Here is a 17,538-nt window from a genome sequence, read left to right as displayed (position 1 = left end):
ACAGAGTTTTTCCCAGGTAGACAGTCAGAAGCATTTGGATACAGAGGTAAAAACAACAGAATCATAAAAACTGGTCCATAAACCTCTCACATTTAACTTTTACTGCGCCTCATTAAAAGCAATAAACCACAAAAATGAAGTGCAAAACATGCGCCATTTAACTGCTAGATTTAATAATCAATACATGCGTGTGCTATTACCAGAGTGAATGTCTTCATACCTCATCAACATTCAATAGGGACTGTGATAATTTGCATTTCAGTCAATAGCTGGTGACTTAATTCATGTATTAAACATTAGTTTTTTCTAATATGACAGAGATGATATTGATGAGATTCAGTGATAGGCTGAAAGCAGCTGCAGATTTGAATGTTTGCATTTGTGAACTTTTGCATAAACATACAGCCTCAGTAGCTGCCGGTGTGGCTGTTGTATACATAAAAGAAAATATTATTTGTTGTCCTTATTGAGCTCGGTGGGATCCTATCTTTTGCTGAGGACAGTAATTGTGAGGGTGGAGGATTCAGATATGAGATAATATTAAGTTACAAAACCATCAGGGGAAATATCTAAACCAGGAGGAGGCAATGTGTCAACCAAACCCACAACTTAGCAGATTTTCCCTCTCACCAGAGAAGATAACCACGTCTCTCATTTATGCGTTCATTTGGGGAGGATGGAAAAACTCTTCTTCATGGCACTTTATATATAACGCTCTTTATCTCCCACCTTCACCGTCAAATGAGCACAACCTCCTCTCCACCCTCATGTCTGATGAGACCCGTCATCTATATCTCAGTCTCATTCCCTCAAATGGGACGCGCTCCTCCTTATTCACTCGGCAGAGAAATTACAGGCCACAACAGATGAGACAACAGAGCTGAAATATGGACGTATACACTCCTCAGCAGAGACGGGAGCTTGACACTGTGTTTATGAGATGTGCAGAAAATCCTAGTCTGGTCGTGAAGCACGGCTCAATAAAATCTTTATACCGCCATAAAATACAGTGATTGTAAGAGAGAATTAACATTATGGTATTCGCAAAGCCAAAATGGTTCCAAAAGCCCAAACAACAGGCCCGAACGGTGTCCTTGCTGCCATGTCCTTGTGTGTGTGAGCAGCTGAACCAGCTGATTAATGATCCGGGAGTAAGAAACGCACACAATGGCAAGCAGATACTTTGGGAATCAATTCATCACACTTTATTTCGTGTGACCTGAGCTGATGTAGTGGCTACTGAGCAGCACAGTACACTCTCAGCACAAATGTACGAGTGTGGTTTAGAGAACATATACACTCACGCACGTGCACACACACACACACACACACACACAGGGAGGGGACAAGTTCTCTGCCAGTGGCTCAAATCAAAAAATGAATGCCAAGGATTTTGTGGAGAGTGTGTGACTGAGGGAGCGGTGTGTCTGTGTGTGTGTGTGTGTGAGAGAGAGAGAGTCGGCCCAAGTTATGAGCAAACTAATGGTGTTTTTCCATTATACACTTCTAGCTCGGCTCGGCTCGGCTCTATGCTTTTTTTTCTGCCTTTCCATTACGGATAGTACCTGGTACCTGGTGCTGTTTTTAGTACCTGCTCTGGTGAGGTTCACTGATTGGTCAGAGAGTGTCGTCACTGGCAGTCAAGAGCGCGATGTCCGACACAAGAGTCAAACTGAACAATGCCGAACTGTAGATCAGTTAAAAAGACTTGAAAATCCCGAAAACATACGTTAATCTCCGACATTTAGCAAGAACATTTCTAAAATCTCAATATCAAACCAAGTAGAGTAGAGCCGAGTAGTGCAAGAACTGTATAATGGAAAAAAAAAAACCAAGCGTGACACTGGTTTGGTGTAAACAACACAACTATAATGATTGCGATTTATAGTGATACATTATCAATAGTCGAAAAAGGCTTTGGCCTGGTGTGTGTGAGAGAGAGAGAGAGAGAGAGAGAGAGAGAGAGAGATGCTCTTCAATTATGAGGAAAGTTTCCTTTTCTCACATTTTCTTCAATGCCATTATATCAAGTATCAGGGCTGCAACAGGGGCGAGGACATGTTATGTCATCCTTTGCTTTGCTACGTGTAGAAACACTGAGGATGCTCCATTAGCAGAGTGTTAATGAGGTCACTAGGCCATCCCTCTGAAGGCTTGCAGGTATCGGTCGAACTGGTCAGCACTTTCTTTGGCTGTGAGAAGCTGCTGCTCGCACCACCCCACCAGAGCCTGCTGCAACATCTGCACACGCTCGCTCTCAAACTGTGCAATCTGGAAGAGAAACACGTTCATACAGACAGCAAAATCAGCACATAGGATGATTATAATAGAGGCGTTAAGATGAGCAAGCAATGTGGAAATTGGGGTTCAATTTTATTTAAATTATTTACCTCCTGTTTTGCAACCCTGCTAATGTGATCAAACTCTGACTCTGCTGCTTTCTTCACCTCCTCCATCTGACGAACATAAGTGCACGTCATCATCATTACATGCTTGCTCTCAATCAGACTGAATTTACAAATCATATTTGCATTTTGTCGTCAGCCTTGTTGGTCTGTTCCCCCCACTGTGGTGTCATATCAGCAGGACATTACTGCCATCTGCTGGTAAAGATAAAGCACAGCAGACACTCACAGCCGCCTTCTTCACAGGTTTGGCCTTCTCTGCACTCCTCCGTGCCGTCTCTAACTCCACGAGTTTACAGGTTCTCCTGAACAGCATTTCCTGCATCGGACATATTAATCATGTGACACTGGGGAACATTAGTGACACGGTACATGCTGACATGTTGTATTTCAAAATAAAGCCAAGATTCGAGGTACGTAGGCCTCATAATGAACAACACACAACACACAACCAACACACCTTTTCTGCCTCCTGGTAGCGTGACTCCAGGTCCAGACCCAGTCCCAGGGTGTTTACATTGTTCTCAGCAACACTCATCATATTTTTCTGCCCACACAGCAGCACGTTATGTGCAGATTATTTGGCGAATCAATGCTCCACTGCAGCATGAATGTATGTCTGTTAAAGTGGAGAAAAAAAAGCAAAAACTACTTACCTTCATAGATTCTAAGACTTCTGATAATTTCACACAAATCCTGCAAGAGAAAAACAATTCATGTTGAAGCTGCAGTGCGTAACGTTTGGTGTTATTTTTCTGCCTCTGTTGTGTCTGTGTGAACAGAAGCTATGTAACATTATTTGTATGGAGCTTCCTTCATCTGTCTGGGCAAGAAGCAATTATACCATCAAACCTTGAAATGACAAGTGTTCATTTGTGAAACGTTTCATGGGCTCTTCTTCGTGTTTCCATACTCCAACCTGTTTGCAGCTGATTTACTTGCACAACGTTGTCAATGACTCAGTCTATGCTGACACAAATCACTTCCTGTGTGCAGTGCAGGAATGATCCAAACACTGCTATACAGAGAAACACACAGTCGTGTGGATCTGATCGGCTTAATAAGCATTGTGTGAACTTATTTGGCAACGGTTTGAATGTAACAGACATTTCTTTTACATCTAAGTACAGGTGATTATGCTCTGACCTTGAAAAAGCCTGTTTGACAGGATCCTCCCCTGCCTCCACACAGAGATGCAGAGCAGCTGAGAAGTGTCCACATGCCACTGCAATTTCTGCAAGCACATACAACATGTAACTAAGAGTAATGCACAGAATTGGTGTTGTTATGACCTGTTTACAAACAATCAGACACATTACACGAATGACACGAGTATCCACTTTGAATATGACAGATGGATTAAGGAAGTTCTATATAATCTAAAACTTGAGAGGCTAAGATTCTCCCTCAGAGGCTCCCTGAGGAAATTTGATAAAACTTGGAACCCCTTGCTCTCCATCATAGACTCCCTAGACAATATACCTGATGAGGGAAATTAAGTCATTTGGATTTACAGTGTAACTAATCACCAACTCAAAGATTTATATATTTTTTTCTTTATTTTTTTAAAAGTTTTTATTGTTTCTCTGTGTGTTGGGTTTTTGGTTTCGCTTTTGTTTGGTCCTGTTTTCACCTTTTTTGTATTGTGTCTGTCACCTAGGCACAGGGGATAAAGATGGTGTATTGGGGGGGAAGGGGGAAAAAAAGAATAAATATGAGCACTGTTTCATATTTTAAGCACTTTTTCACAATGTGCACACTTTGTATGGTCGGTGCTCAATAAGACAAAAAAAGTATCCACATTGAACAAACTGATGGTTCGCACACAGCAGGGCGGAAAGGTTTTGCTTATTAACCGCATGAAAAACCTGGTGAGCTTTGCTGCTTGTAAGCAAACTGCTACAAACTGCTGCTTGTAAGCAGAGGTGGGAGTAATCAATTACATTTACTCACGTTACTGTATTTGAGTATGTTTTTCACATCCATTACTGAGTAAAAAAATGTTGGCCTGAATTAAAATAAATAAATGAATTCACACACCGGAAACTATTGGTGACCGATGAGGACAGGTGAATTGGCCCTAATTTAGGTCCCTGAGTGAGTGACAAAGTTAAAGCATTTGGGACCTTTGACCCAGTTTGACCGCTACATTACGTGTTTACATATTATTTTATCAGCACTTTATTTTGCAGAAAAGCAGTCTTGCAAGATCAGGGCCACCGTGCCGGAGTCCTCCAAATCACACACCACACACACACGCACGCACGCACACACCCTGGCCAAGTTATAAGATCAAGGCAGTGATGTCAGACATTCATCATGGCAGAGCTGGCGAAAAAGAAGATAAAATAGTCCTTGATTTGTCCCGCAATGGGGACATTAACATTGTCACAGCAGCAAAGATAGTAGAAGATAAAGATAATAAATAATAAACATGCACTTCCACATGTGTGAAAGTACAATATAGAAAGATGTTAACAATAAAAAAAGTGCGTACCATACTGTATCAAACTGAAACGTTCCACTCGATACAGACAGGGCTATACAATATGAAAGGCTTATTCTAACTCTAAAGAAAACTGTTTTTATTTTAAAATGATTCTACACTTATTCAAACATTACCATGTGTAGTATATGCAGTTTTGACTAATAAACCTTCGTCAGTGTCATACTTTAAGGTGACACAGAACATTCGACTTTTATTTGATGAAGGTCAGTAAAACATGGAAAATCACTGGGGATTTGGTGCAATATTGTTGTTGTTTGCATTTTCTCGCTTGAATCTGCATCAAGGTTACAATAGTTTTGGATTTTTCATTCTTTTTATTTTGTTTTGACTTTTTGAACAACCGTCCCTGAATCAAATGTAACAAGAAAATAAACTGAAGTGCAAAATGTGCATCATACTGCTGAGGATGGATGCAGTTAGATAAAAAAAATAGCTAACAGACGAAAGACACACATGAACATAACAACATAAATATTAATTATAAATAACCCTCATGAGACACATCACATTGTTTTCGAGTCAGGAGTCTCAGGAGCTCAATCTGAGGAGAAACATGAGCAAAATTAAAAAGCCCAATAAACCGTGAGACTTAGATGAACCAGCTCAACCCAATCCACTGTATGTTTAACTTCACTAATGTCCAACATTGTAAAAATAAAAACATATTCAAAACATTTTATTATGAGTAAATGAAAAGACTTTGCTGGCAGAGAAAAAATAAATACACCTCATATGAACCCAAAAGGCTTATGTATGAAATGAATTCAAAAAGACGAAAACTAAGCACATTTTCACTGCAATTTTAGTTTTATAAACACACAATTCAGTTTCAGTTAGTTGTCTTTATGTTAATCTAGTTTTTATTTTTATTTCAGTTAAAGAAAATGTTTGTTTTTTCCTTATTTCGTTAGTTTTAGTTGACTATAATAACCTTGATGTGCATGTGTTTGTGTTTCTTACTTTGCTCAGTCAGCACCACCTCTAGGAATCTCTGCAGGAAACATGACGACAGATGTTAAACAGTGACTGTGTGAGGGCAGAACGAACGGCTGAGGACAAACACAGACCAACAGTGAGACTGACTCACCTCAGTGGCGTTCTTGGTGCAGCCTGTCATGACCAGGTTCTGGTCACGCTGCGCTTGAAAGAACTCGTCTACATCCTACGAACACAAGTCACTTCAATAAACTTTCACATTCAGGCTGTGAATTATTCCTATACGAGTCTCAGTTGTGTACCTTGTGGCCTTCTTTCCTCATTTCATCCATAGCTTGACTCAGCCAGTTGAAGATGTTTTTCTTCACTCTTTGTCGACCTGGAGGCTTCACATAGCCGGAGAAAGTCAATTAACATCTTTTGTGCAAAATTAGAGGAAGAATTGCCTGAAAGAAATCATTTACGTTGCTTATAATTGTCACAAACCTTAACAATAACAATAAGTGTCTAACCTTACAATAATAAAAAATAATATGTGGATACATTTTCCTGCTGGCTCGTGTCACAAAATAACTGCTAAAGCTACAGATAAACAGCATTCCTGACCTCATGTGGACAGGAAGGATTAGGTTAGACATACACAACACTACGACACACTTTAACCTGAACCTGAAGTATTACTTTGTATGTGTGAATATGTGAGTACTTGAATACAATACTGTATATTCATAATAACTCACTGGTACAGCTTAATATAAACTTTTCTGGTGACCAAACAGAGGCTGCATAATATCAACAATAACAACAAAAATCACCATAAATCATTCAGGTGCTGTCAGACCAGGATTAAATGGTGACTTTACTACTGTGAGGCAATAAAGTGAACCACTTCACAGCCTTGAGTCCTCCACATAATTGCAGTGTATCATATTTGTCACATGATTCTCGTCTCTCCTGAACCGATGTTGGTGAACGTTTAACCATTTACTATCTCTGCTGCTCATAAAAAGGTATCACACTGCCTTCTTTATAGCATAAGGATAACCACTTACATCTGAGCTGGTAAGAAAGATCTCCACGGCTTTGTTTTTTTTTAGCAAGTCATGTGAAGCGACCTGTCGGAGGAAAGTCTCCAGTGCTTTACAGTACGGCTGCCACTCTCCCAGACCCAGGAAACCTGCAGAAATGCATTAGACGTTTAGATACTGTATGTAATGTCACAAAAATGAAAAAAACTTATATGTTACACATTGATAGGTTTCCTTTTATCTGGAGAGATCTTCAGATGTACTCACCGAGCTGTTTCATGCCCTTGGCAGTGACATTCACCTGAGGCTTTGCAGGAACTGGAGGAAACTTTAAGGGAAAAAAAACAGTAGAATTACAGTATATGAAAGCACATTAATGTATATTATTTATTCAAAACTAAGGGTTCAATGTCTTATGTTTTTCATTCAAATCATTGTTTCATTGGATGTAACTAAATGGAGTTAAAACTTTTTTATATTATAGTAGTATATATAGTATATTATAGTAAGCACACAATAAAACATTTATTGATTTGACATGACTGGATTACTATTGCTGAAGTCGGCAGAAGTGTAGGGAAAAAAGGAGGAGATCAACATAACTTGGACAACGATATCACATTTCTTAACTAAAGTGTGTAACTTTTACATTTTAACAACCTGGACAGGTCACCGGTCACAGGGTTGAACAAGGAGCAACATTCTAACTTACATATCAACAAATGTCTGTTAGACTCAAACCACAGTCAAATGAATTCAAATGAGTTACGGGAATGGCAACCAAGACGGCTGAAAACGCAAAGAAGCACTTTTTTGCCGCCCCTTTGTGAACACAAACTCTCTCATATTGCTGGACAGAGCCCATTTTCAGAAGTACATAGTATACAAATATAGGTCAAATTGGCCAAACAGAATAATAATATCAACAATAAAAGTTATGCACTGCAGCGTTGCACCAGTGTCAGTGTGCTTATGGATTTCTAAATCACAGAATTGTTGTGTTATGAGAAGATACAGTACAATATTCACACAACAAACGCTGCCACTAACTCTAAAGACTTCACCCTCAGAGCGACCAAGATACCCCACCGTCTCTCCGCTGGTTTACAAGTAGACAAGAAGAACGTGGCACAGATGAAATCAGTACTGACTATGACACCATGTAGTCCGGGTACGTCCTCCTGAGAGAAGAGGTGCTGCTGCAGCCACTCCACATCATCATAGGTGCGGTCGACATGGTACTCTCCTGTCCCAGACACCTGACACACACAGGACAGACGTCACATGTCAGGATGGTAGCAGTTTTAGGCTTAGGAGTAAATGAATCCATTCTCACCTTCTGAGACACAATCACAAAGGTAAGAGTGTCCCCATCTTTCAGCACATCCGTGACCTTTATGTTATGGCCATGGACACTTAGAGCAGATGTCACGTCTTGTACCTCCTCCTGTGAAAGAAAAAAATCCAAAAACCTTAGATTTACATAAATGTTTCAGTTAGTGCTGTCTGTAAAATATAGAGTATTTGCTACACAGTCTGAGCATTATGTTTTTTTTAAATCACTGCTTATGGCCAGGTGGTAAATGGATCAGCACAAATGTGTGGCGAAGTGCTTTTGTTTAAGATGTGAATAGGACTGTATCTGTACTTAAACCCAGTAAATACTCAAGATTGTGTCACCGGCATCAGTATCAGACAAAAAAAAAGAGAAGTGAAATCATGTAATCCCTAGCTGTGAGTATTATTTATACAATAGCAAACTAAATTCACATTAGTATCCAATCTAAATTGGACTGCATGCAGAAGTGTGCCTGCGTATAAAGCTGTCACATGATTCTCACAGGTTGTTTTTACACAAATAAACATTTTCAGACACACTTACCATCATTGTCACGCGTGAAAGTTAATGTTTCCAGTCCGTCTTTGACCAGCTTGGTAAAAATAATCTCCTTTTAGCTTGGTAAAAGTGCAAGGAAGCTTTAGTGCGCTGACACTCCAACTGCTGAGAAGGCACAGGATATCCTCTGGGTCAAAGTGCACACTGGCCCTGAGAGAAACGGAGCGAAAAACAGTGCCAAGGCTAAAGTGCTGGCTCAGGGAAAAAAAGATGAGTTAATGGCGTGTTGGTCAGTAACTCTCAGCCTTCAACACACCCACACAGGAAAAGAGGCATAACGGTTCAATCCAATCCTCAACCGTGAACTCATAAACGACCACTGAATGTACGAGACATCCCACAAAAGATGCAGAACACGAGGCATATTCAGTGAGCAATTTAATAGTATTCAACAATAAAAGATAAAACACTAAACAAAATGATCATTCACGATGTACAACACAGACATCACATGTCTAGAAGGTGTACTCGTCCTCAAATTCATCCCCGTAAAACAAGCTGAAGCTGGGAGCCTCAGACGTGTAATGTTCATATGGATTATCATCATCATCATCCTCTTCCTCCTCCTCCTCCTCCTCCTCCTCCCAGTCCTGAGCAAAGTTCCAGTGGAATTGAGATTTCTCAAAGAGATTTTCCCCAAAGTCATAGACGAAGTTGGAGAACGTGAAGTGTGCGTGTGTCTCGTGCTCGGCATCAACAGAACCCTGACTGTGTAGAAAAGACTCGTGGCCCACTATGTCATAGAATCTCCTCTTCTCCTTGTTGGAGAGAACTTTATAGGCTAAAGGAGGAGGAGACAGAATTGTTACAAGGGCTCAATGATTGGGTGAAAACATGGAATCACAACAATTCTGACAGATAATTAAACTTAAGTTTTTGAGTCAAGGTGCAGTTTAATATTCTCTGTGTCATAGATTTAAAATGTGATTCTCACTGTACCAGCAAAACTTTCAGCCAAACGTTAAGCAACTGAATAGGCTTGCGTACCTCTGGTGGTGCACGTACCATAGTTTGATAACCTTGGATCTAAACTTATCAATTTTGTACAAAACTGGCAAATTCAAGAGATTTTTTTAAAAAGTAACTTGAATTTCTCTTGCATCTTTTTTTCAGATTTTGTGAAGAAAAAAGAGAGAAAAAAACTTAACTTCTCTATATTATATTAAAAGAATGAGACTTTAAAGATTTTTGGGCAATTTCCAAAATGTATGAGCTACATTTTTTCACTTGCACGGACAACAGAGCATTTACAGTGAATATGGGAGAGTTAAAATAAAGCCTTTGTGATTTGCTAAATGTAAACTATGACTTGACAACCAGTGGTGAATAAAACATGGGTTAGTTTTACTGTTTCCCTTTCTATGTTGACATTGCTTTCTGGACTATTTGTGCTGCTGCCTGTTTAAAACACTGTGGCATACTTTTTGGATTTCAGTCAAAGAAACTATGACAAATGAAAAGGCCTCACATTTGTACTTTCAAATGGCTTAATCTGTGCAATTTTGATCTGCTTTAAAAACAAAATTCTCCATAATATTCCAAAATGAAATGTCCCATTGAGAATGAATGCATTAAACGTTTTTTTAAGTGATTCCATTGCTTTAAATAACATTTACAGAGGTAAAATCACTCAGCTGGAGTTTTACCTTCTGTAATCTCTCTGAAAGTCTTCTCGGCGTCGGCTCTCTTGCTCTTGTCAGGGTGATACTTCACTGCCAGTTCGCGGAAAGCCTTTTTAATCTGGACGTCGGTGGCTGTTGGCTCAACATTGAGCGTGTCATAGTAAGTGCTGCTGGTTTCTGTGGCAGCAGCGGCCAGTAATGACACTGCAGCAAAGCAGAGCAACAGCCCCACGCAGTCTTCCATCAAGAGGAGACGAGAAACACTTACACACTGTACTGAGAAAAACTCTCACTCAAACCTGCTCACATGGACCTGGTTTGACAGCACCTGAAGCCGGGTGACTACTCCACACGTTCAGCAAAGATAACAAAAGCTGTGGTTTGTGGGTGCTAAGACGCCGGCAAGATAATATGAATAGTTTAGCCAAACTACTGACACACGCATGAGGAAGTAACCATGACCTCCTCTGATGATATTTTGTGTTTTAAGCGGTGGGGGTGTATCTAGATACACTGAAGTGCAACGTGTATTTATTTCCTTGTATGAAAGAAAACAACAACCAACTTCATTGACGCGCACACACACGGATGTCATTCGCTGCTTTCACCACTAGAGGGCGGAAAACTAACAGCAGCCCGGTCAAAACGGACAGGAAGAAAGTTGTAATCGTAATCGTCTCAAGCTGATTATAAGTGGACTGAAAATCATTTGGTATGGTCTAATTACTCAAATTTGAGCATAATTTCTTGCAGTGACTGATGCATTTGATATCCGAGTGTAAGCAGACTGAACATCATTCAGTTTAATTTAGGGATTTATAAAAATAAATAAGTGTCCCACATTTGCATGCTCAAATGGCTACATTTCTGGAATTTAAAATCATCCATAATTTACAGCAACAACTGATGCATTTCATGTCAGGGCAACTCTGACTACACACATTTATGACAATGTCAGTTTTACTGGATACATTTAGACTGTACTTTAAAGCAGGATTTTGAGCTGTAAAAACTAAATGTATGCTTTCTTTTCAATAGTATTTGAGTATCACGTTTGCACATTCAATATGGCTTAATTTCTAGACGTTTAGGTTACGAAATTAAACAGACGTGCAACGTGTATTTTTTATTTCCTTGTATAAAATCGAATGACATCCAATTTTTACACGCTCTTCAATGTCGTTAAGTATTTTCACCGCTAGATGGCAGAAAAGAATAGCTCGATAACACCTACTTCTTCTTCGTGTGTAGAAAAAGAAGCTCTTATGGAGTAATGTGGTAAACAGAACACAGGCTGCTGTAATGTCGATAATACCACAGGTCTAATTTCTTTTTCACGGCACAAATATCTACACATATTCCCATGTGTCAGAACCAGACGTTTCTACGTGGGACATAAACAGGTGGATTCTCCGTTTGGTTTCTTTTGGTAAAACAATGTTAGCATTTATCCAGCAAGCTTTGTAGCATTCCTTAGCTAATTTTAGCTCGCCCGAGGGCCATTTGCTTGTGTGGCCCTCGTTGTGTCCTCGTTTCAGCGAGGCGCCTGAATGTCACTGTACTGATAACCATGTTTTTCACAAGTCATTGCTTAGTTGTTTAATACCCGGTTTTAACAAACACCATGTGCTAACTTGTTTACCAGTTGTCACCATATGCTAACATACACAATTGCCGTTCTATTCCGGTGTTCCAGTTTAACCTGTGATCTCATAGTCAGTCATGGTATTTGTTTACATGTTCGTGTTTTCTGTATTCCGGATGTTTTCCTGCTCGATCGTCACTTCCACGAAGCTGACGTGTGTGTCTGTGTCAAACTTCAGTCGATAGACTACAATGTTTCTTCGAGTCAATATCACTCACAGACAACAGCCTGGAGCAAAACATAGAAAATAGCGAGCGGTTCACACAGACCAGATCATCAGTAACTGAACTCCTGTGGCTGATTCTGTTTTATGAAACACACCCATGTCACTATATGTTCAATGAAATACAAATTAGAAGAGCTGTGGGAGTCACAGCGTACCCCACGATACGATCTGCAATACATGGTCCAAAGATAACAATAATATTATGATACAACGATTCTGTGATAATAAATGTATTGCAGACAATCATATAGCGATGCATCACGAAATCTGTCTAACTGAAGAAAACAACGTCTGTGAAGGATTTTTCTATTTATGCACAACATTCATTTGAGCAGCGCCACTGTGAGGAGACATTAAGTTGCGATGCCCAGTGAGAGAAACTGGCAGGGACTGTTGACTATCCAGCGCCTTAATTTGTAATAAAAATATCGATATTTACCATGGCGTATGGATTATGGTGTTGCACAAGGAAAGATGACCATATGTCACACCTGCATTCGAACATGCTTTCATGTATTGATCCAAATACCTGTGTGCACGTGCGCTTAATACGTGTATGACTAAACATTACACAATGCTACAACCCATACACTGAATAAGATGAAGGCATAAGTTGTGATTTTTGACATGCAGACAAATTTGACATACAAAACACTTTTCTAAAAGACATTGGTCAAGGCATTTCATGTTCATGTCATATGTGTGATCGTTTGCTGCTTAACGGGGAGCATTTTCACTCCGTCTGTAGAGCTTTTTAAAAATCAGCTGATGCAAGTAGAGAAAACCATATTATGTCAGGTGTAGCAGCCACAGATTTGTTTGATCACGGAAATATGTGGTTAAATTCTGCTCATTTACCCAAAACTTTCAATTTAAGCACAGAAATGTACACTCAGCTTTGCGTACTGTAAATAAAAATAATGTTCTATTATCAACATCGATACTAGTGTAGGCTACTATGAGCCTACATCTGCATTCAGGTAAGACTTTAAATGCTCAAGTAGCCCCAATACAGTACAGAATAGTCATAGTCACCAGTTGAAGTGGAACATTAGTGTAATATTATATGCTCAGCCACCACTTTTTATACCTTCAAATTGTAACTTGTCCTTTTTTTCTCTTGCAGAACGCTGAGTAGCACATTTCACAACATCAGGTAAAAACATTTCTCCAATGATTTTACCTGTGTGTGTGCATATTTGCCAGGACGAGTTAGCACCCCTCATACACATGAGTGCTAATTTCTCCTCGTGCTGGTCTGAGCGTCATGCCTGACCGGGATAGTTCCTATCTGTCAGGTGGTGGTGGTAGTCTGGGTGAGGAAGGAGGGCCCGGGTCAGGTCTGGCAGGCGGCTCAGTAGAGGGTAGAGGGGGCTCAGGAGGAAGTATTGGAGGCAACACCTCTAGTTCTGGGAACATGGGAGGAGGAGGAGCACTTGGAAATGGCAACAGTTGTGGGAGCGGTGGAGGGCAAGGCGCTGGACCGGCTTTAGACGGTGTCTGCAGGGACTTCATACGCAATGTCTGCAAGAGAGGGAAACGCTGCCGCTTCAGACATCCCGACTTTAATGAGGTACCAAACTTAGGAGTACAAAAGAATGAGTTCATCTTTTGTCATGACCATCAGAATAAGGAGTGTACACGTACCAACTGTCGCTTTGTCCATGGATCTAAAGAAGACGAGGACTACTACAAGAAATCAGGAGAGCTGCCTCTCAGGCTGCGAGGGAAAGTTGCAGCAAGATTGGGTCTCTCCCCCATGGATCTTCCCCATAGCCGTGGGGAGGTCCCTATCTGCAGAGACTACCTGACGGGAGAGTGTCAGAGGGGCAACAAATGTAAATTTCGCCATGTCAAAAAAGACTTTGAATATGAACAGGGTATCAATAGGGTTGGAGTGGGTGGTGTGATGGGACCAGGTGCCAGTGGAATGGTGAATGCTGGGGTCGGGATAGGTGGTGGAGGAGTAGTAGGAGGTGTCTGTGGAGGCATGCAGGGACTTGTAGGAGTTGGAGGTGGGAGTAATATAATGGGTATGGGATGTCCCAGCTTGGGTGGTTGCCGAGATCCAGGTATCTCTGGAGTTGGGGGAGTAGGAGTTGGTGGGATGAGCGGTTGTCTGTCCATAAGTTCTTCAGCACAGCGACGTTATGACAGGAGCTCAGTGTACGATCCTCTGCTGGAGAACGGGTTGTTTGATGCCAGTTCCTTAGAAGCCTCAATGGACCACACTGCTCTGCAGTTGAAGAGGCGTAGGTTGGAGGGGTTCCGCCTGGCAGATGGTAGTGTCGGTGGACACTATGAACTGGGAGTTCAGGCCACCTTGCAACCACGCCCATTTGAATACAGGATCCTGGAAGAAGAAAATGCCCTGCTGAGGAAGAGAGTGGAAGAGTTAAAGAAACAGGTTAGAATTGTATTTTTTTAGTTTTTAGAATTAGTACTTGTACATTATTAGTACTTGTCAGAGATGTTATAAAATATATTTTCTGTTCAACAAACACAGAGAGGTGATATATTCACCATTGTGGTGACCCTCTTTCTCTCTAGCTGTGATACCTGCATCCTCACAGCAGGAGTCTGTTCTTTCTGTTCTTCATTTCCTTATGTCTAGGAATTTTAAGTAAAGTGGCAGAGCTTTTCTGCTCTGCTCTTTTCTGGGCAATGCTCCAACACACCATATTCAGATAAACGGCTCGTTATCAGGCTTCTGCAGAGCTTGATGGCGAGCTGACCATTTGGATATCTTAACCATTCTGGGGGACTTATTAAGTGGTATTGAGCCTAAAGACGCACAGACACTATGTCATATCTGTTTTTAGTTCAATAACATCTGACTTGGATGGGGTCCTTTTTATAGTGAAACCCCACTGAAGTAATGAGTTATTTTTTGAAGCACAGGTCACTCTTCAGAATATGGGTGAAACAGCAAAAATGTAGTTATTTAAAATTTCAAACGTGTTCTATTTATTTTTTTATTTTATTTTTTTTTCAGGTTTCAAATCTCATTGCCACAAACGAGGTTCTCCTGGAGCAGAATGCCCAGTTCAGAAACCAGGCCAAGGTGATGACCCTCTCTTCCACTCCTGCCCCCACTGAGCAGACTCTGGTTCCCCCTGTGGGTGCAGTAAGTTCCTACAATCACAGCATCGCCCAGACTCACACCACCCTGAGCAGTGCCGGACTGCAGCCTCGGCCTGTCATACAGCAAGACCTGGTGGCTTCCACGGGTGCCCCTGCTGCGCCCCCTAGCAATGCAGCCCCACCGACGGCCCCTCCGCCCCACCTCAACCCTGAGATCACTCCCCTCTCTGCTGCCCTTGCACAGACCATTGCACAAGGAATGGCACCTCCTGTCTCTATGGCACCAGTGGCAGTTTCTGTGGCACCAGTGGCAGTGTCTATGACGCAGCCTATGCCCGGCATCACCATGAGTCATGCCACTACCCCGATGGTGTCGTACCCCATTGCCAGTCAAAGCATGAGGATCACCACTCTGCCTCACTAACTGATCCAGTGGTCAGGGCTGGAGTGGACACATGGTGGACTGAAGCATCCTCAGTGAGGATTTTATCATACATGATACACGACTCACCTGATGAATGGACAGTGATAAGAGAGGTCTCTTCTCCACCAAAGGGCAGGATAATGACTTTTCCTTTCCTTCGCCCTGTATTCTATGGCTACATTACAGCAACATGTTTCCTGCAGGCAAACTGACATGTGAACTGTGACGAAAGTCTGTGTACCAAAGGAAACATTTTCAAATATAGGCACCAAAAATGGCAACAGACTCATTTGGAGATGCCATTAAGTGTTAAGCATTTCTGCAAGACTGCTGTGTCATGGGAAGCATGCAGACTGTGGAAGCAGTTTGTGTCTATTTTTTGTGGTTTGCTCTTGTGTAGTCTGACTTTGGTTATTCGCAAAATAAAAAAAAAGAAAAAGAATAACAACCACTCAAGACATAAATCTTGTGCAATTTGTCACTTTTATTGCTGCTTTCTTCTGTTCACAATTATATATTCACAGTTCACTCAGGAAGATAATAAGTCAAGCTTAGATGGTTTCCAGTAGCAAGTGCTTGTGTTGCTTGGGTGGAGTGACACTGTGTAAACTTGAATACATGAACAAACGTTTTTTCAGTAGCTTCACATCCGTGTGACTTTTCAAACAAGAGGGACTTAAGGTGCCGGCTAACAACAAGCAATGGGAATCATTACAGCCCAGGGCCTGCGTGCTCACACCGGATTTAGGGATTGAGGAGAATGCACAGTCTGCTGTTCTAAAGTAAACTGGCAGCAGAAAAGTACGGACCAAGTGCTGGTGGGCTAACCATTCTAATGAAGGGAGCAGTAGCCACATGGCAATAATTCCTACTTGAAATGGAGCAGTTGTGTGCAGCAGACAGGTAAATTCACTTTCCAGCAATTACTTCATTTATATGGAAACCAATACTGACATTATTTTAAATTATGACAATCTTATTATGATGTTTGCGTGACTTGAGACGTGTCACAGCACAGTCTAATTATGATTCATGTCGCCTTTCAGTCCACTGCCGGAAAAATTCTAAAAGTATCTCTGATTAAGATGTAATCATGTGTGCGTCAGAGCTTCCCTAACAAATAAACTGTACTTTTAAAACTCACACATTTGTACATTAGCGAGAATACCATGGAGTAAACAGATAACTTTAAAATAAAAACATGTTGTGCCAGTTACCAATGAACAACCATAAATGCATAATAATAATGAAACGAAGTGTGTTTGGCCATAACTGAAAAGCTCTTTGTTTTTACAAATAAACACAACATACTGTATCATTAATTAAAATGAATGGCAAAGTAAGACGTGAATTAGACATATTTTAATACCTCACTTTTTCGACAAATGTTTCATTAAATTTCATACGTGAAAGAAATTTTATATCACCTGAGGGCCCACCTGCAATACCGTCCTGACCCATCAGTGGGCCTACGCAAGCGCTGCTCTACATAACGGCAATACTTCACATGTGTTAGTTTGATACTGATTCAGAGTGTGACCTTATTCTGACTTACATACTGTACATACATTATTCAGGCTGTTAATGCTAATGCAGAGTAGGAGTGTTACATACAATGGATGTACAGTGCCCATTTGGAGAGAGATGATAATACAGCATCATTTACACTTGTTTTGATGTGAACAGGGACAGTGAAGAAAATGTGTGGAAGGCCCAAGTGGAAAAACAAATCAATAACATTCTAACTGTATACAATATCTTT

The 17,538-nt window shown here is 40.9% G+C and overlaps 3 protein-coding genes across 4 annotated transcripts; 1 reads left to right on the top strand and 2 right to left on the bottom strand.

Moving 5' to 3' along the window:
- Positions 1–1,847: 1,847 nt before the first annotated feature.
- si:dkey-28n18.9 (sorting nexin-6) lies at positions 1,848–8,994 on the bottom strand. Its single transcript, XM_044014873.1, has 14 exons — positions 8,761–8,994; positions 8,215–8,325; positions 8,030–8,137; positions 7,146–7,206; positions 6,903–7,027; positions 6,153–6,236; positions 6,002–6,076; positions 5,875–5,905; positions 3,552–3,639; positions 3,062–3,101; positions 2,866–2,952; positions 2,635–2,724; positions 2,391–2,456; positions 1,848–2,271 (listed from the first exon to the last, which is right to left on the bottom strand). The coding sequence occupies exons 1-14, from the start codon at positions 8,764–8,766 to the stop codon at positions 2,134–2,136; spliced, it is 1,110 nt and encodes a 369-aa protein (XP_043870808.1). The 5' UTR covers positions 8,767–8,994; the 3' UTR covers positions 1,848–2,133.
- Positions 8,995–9,140: 146 nt separating this feature from the next.
- LOC122759887 (dnaJ homolog subfamily B member 9-like) lies at positions 9,141–10,905 on the bottom strand. The gene is made up of 2 exons (XM_044014874.1): positions 10,422–10,905; positions 9,141–9,556 (listed from the first exon to the last, which is right to left on the bottom strand). Exons 1-2 carry the CDS (start codon positions 10,639–10,641, stop codon positions 9,231–9,233), a joined length of 546 nt encoding a protein of 181 aa, XP_043870809.1. The 5' UTR covers positions 10,642–10,905; the 3' UTR covers positions 9,141–9,230.
- A 729-nt stretch (positions 10,906–11,634) lies between these two features.
- On the top strand, positions 11,635–16,240 carry zc3h10 (zinc finger CCCH-type containing 10). 2 transcript variants are annotated; one of them, XM_044014881.1, is made up of 3 exons: positions 11,635–11,800; positions 13,395–14,675; positions 15,264–16,240. In XM_044014881.1, the coding sequence occupies exons 2-3, from the start codon at positions 13,536–13,538 to the stop codon at positions 15,774–15,776; spliced, it is 1,653 nt and encodes a 550-aa protein (XP_043870816.1). In that variant the 5' UTR covers positions 11,635–11,800; positions 13,395–13,535; the 3' UTR covers positions 15,777–16,240. The 2 variants fall into 2 exon arrangements, with proteins under 2 accessions (XP_043870816.1, XP_043870817.1); XM_044014882.1 differs by lacking the exon at positions 11,635–11,800 and having other exon boundaries at positions 12,507–14,675.
- Positions 16,241–17,538: the final 1,298 nt, after the last annotated feature.

This window comes from Solea senegalensis, unplaced genomic scaffold, assembly GCF_019176455.1.
Source record: "Solea senegalensis isolate Sse05_10M unplaced genomic scaffold, IFAPA_SoseM_1 scf7180000012601, whole genome shotgun sequence".
In the NCBI taxonomy this organism is placed as follows: domain Eukaryota; kingdom Metazoa; phylum Chordata; class Actinopteri; order Pleuronectiformes; family Soleidae; genus Solea; species Solea senegalensis.
This window is presented reverse-complemented; position numbering and strand designations above follow the sequence as displayed.

Bases quoted from the DNA above. Each gene is read 5' to 3' on its own strand.
- zc3h10 (XM_044014881.1), top strand. From the start codon at position 13,536: ATGCCTGACCGGGATAGTTCCTATCTGTCAGGTGGTGGTGGTAGTCTG. The intron at 14,676-15,263 runs GTTAGAATTGTA...TTTTTTTTTCAG, and splicing joins TGGAAGAGTTAAAGAAACAG to GTTTCAAATCTCATTGCCAC.
- si:dkey-28n18.9 (XM_044014873.1), bottom strand. The intron at 8,138-8,214 runs GTGAGAATGGAT...TGTGTGTGTCAG, and splicing joins TTGTGATTGTGTCTCAGAAG to GTGTCTGGGACAGGAGAGTA. The intron at 6,077-6,152 runs GTACACAACTGA...TTGTGTTCGTAG, and splicing joins TGAGGAAAGAAGGCCACAAG to GATGTAGACGAGTTCTTTCA.
- LOC122759887 (XM_044014874.1), bottom strand. From the start codon at position 10,641: ATGGAAGACTGCGTGGGGCTGTTGCTCTGCTTTGCTGCAGTGTCATTA. The intron at 9,557-10,421 runs GTAAAACTCCAG...CTCCTCCTTTAG, and splicing joins TTTCAGAGAGATTACAGAAG to CCTATAAAGTTCTCTCCAAC.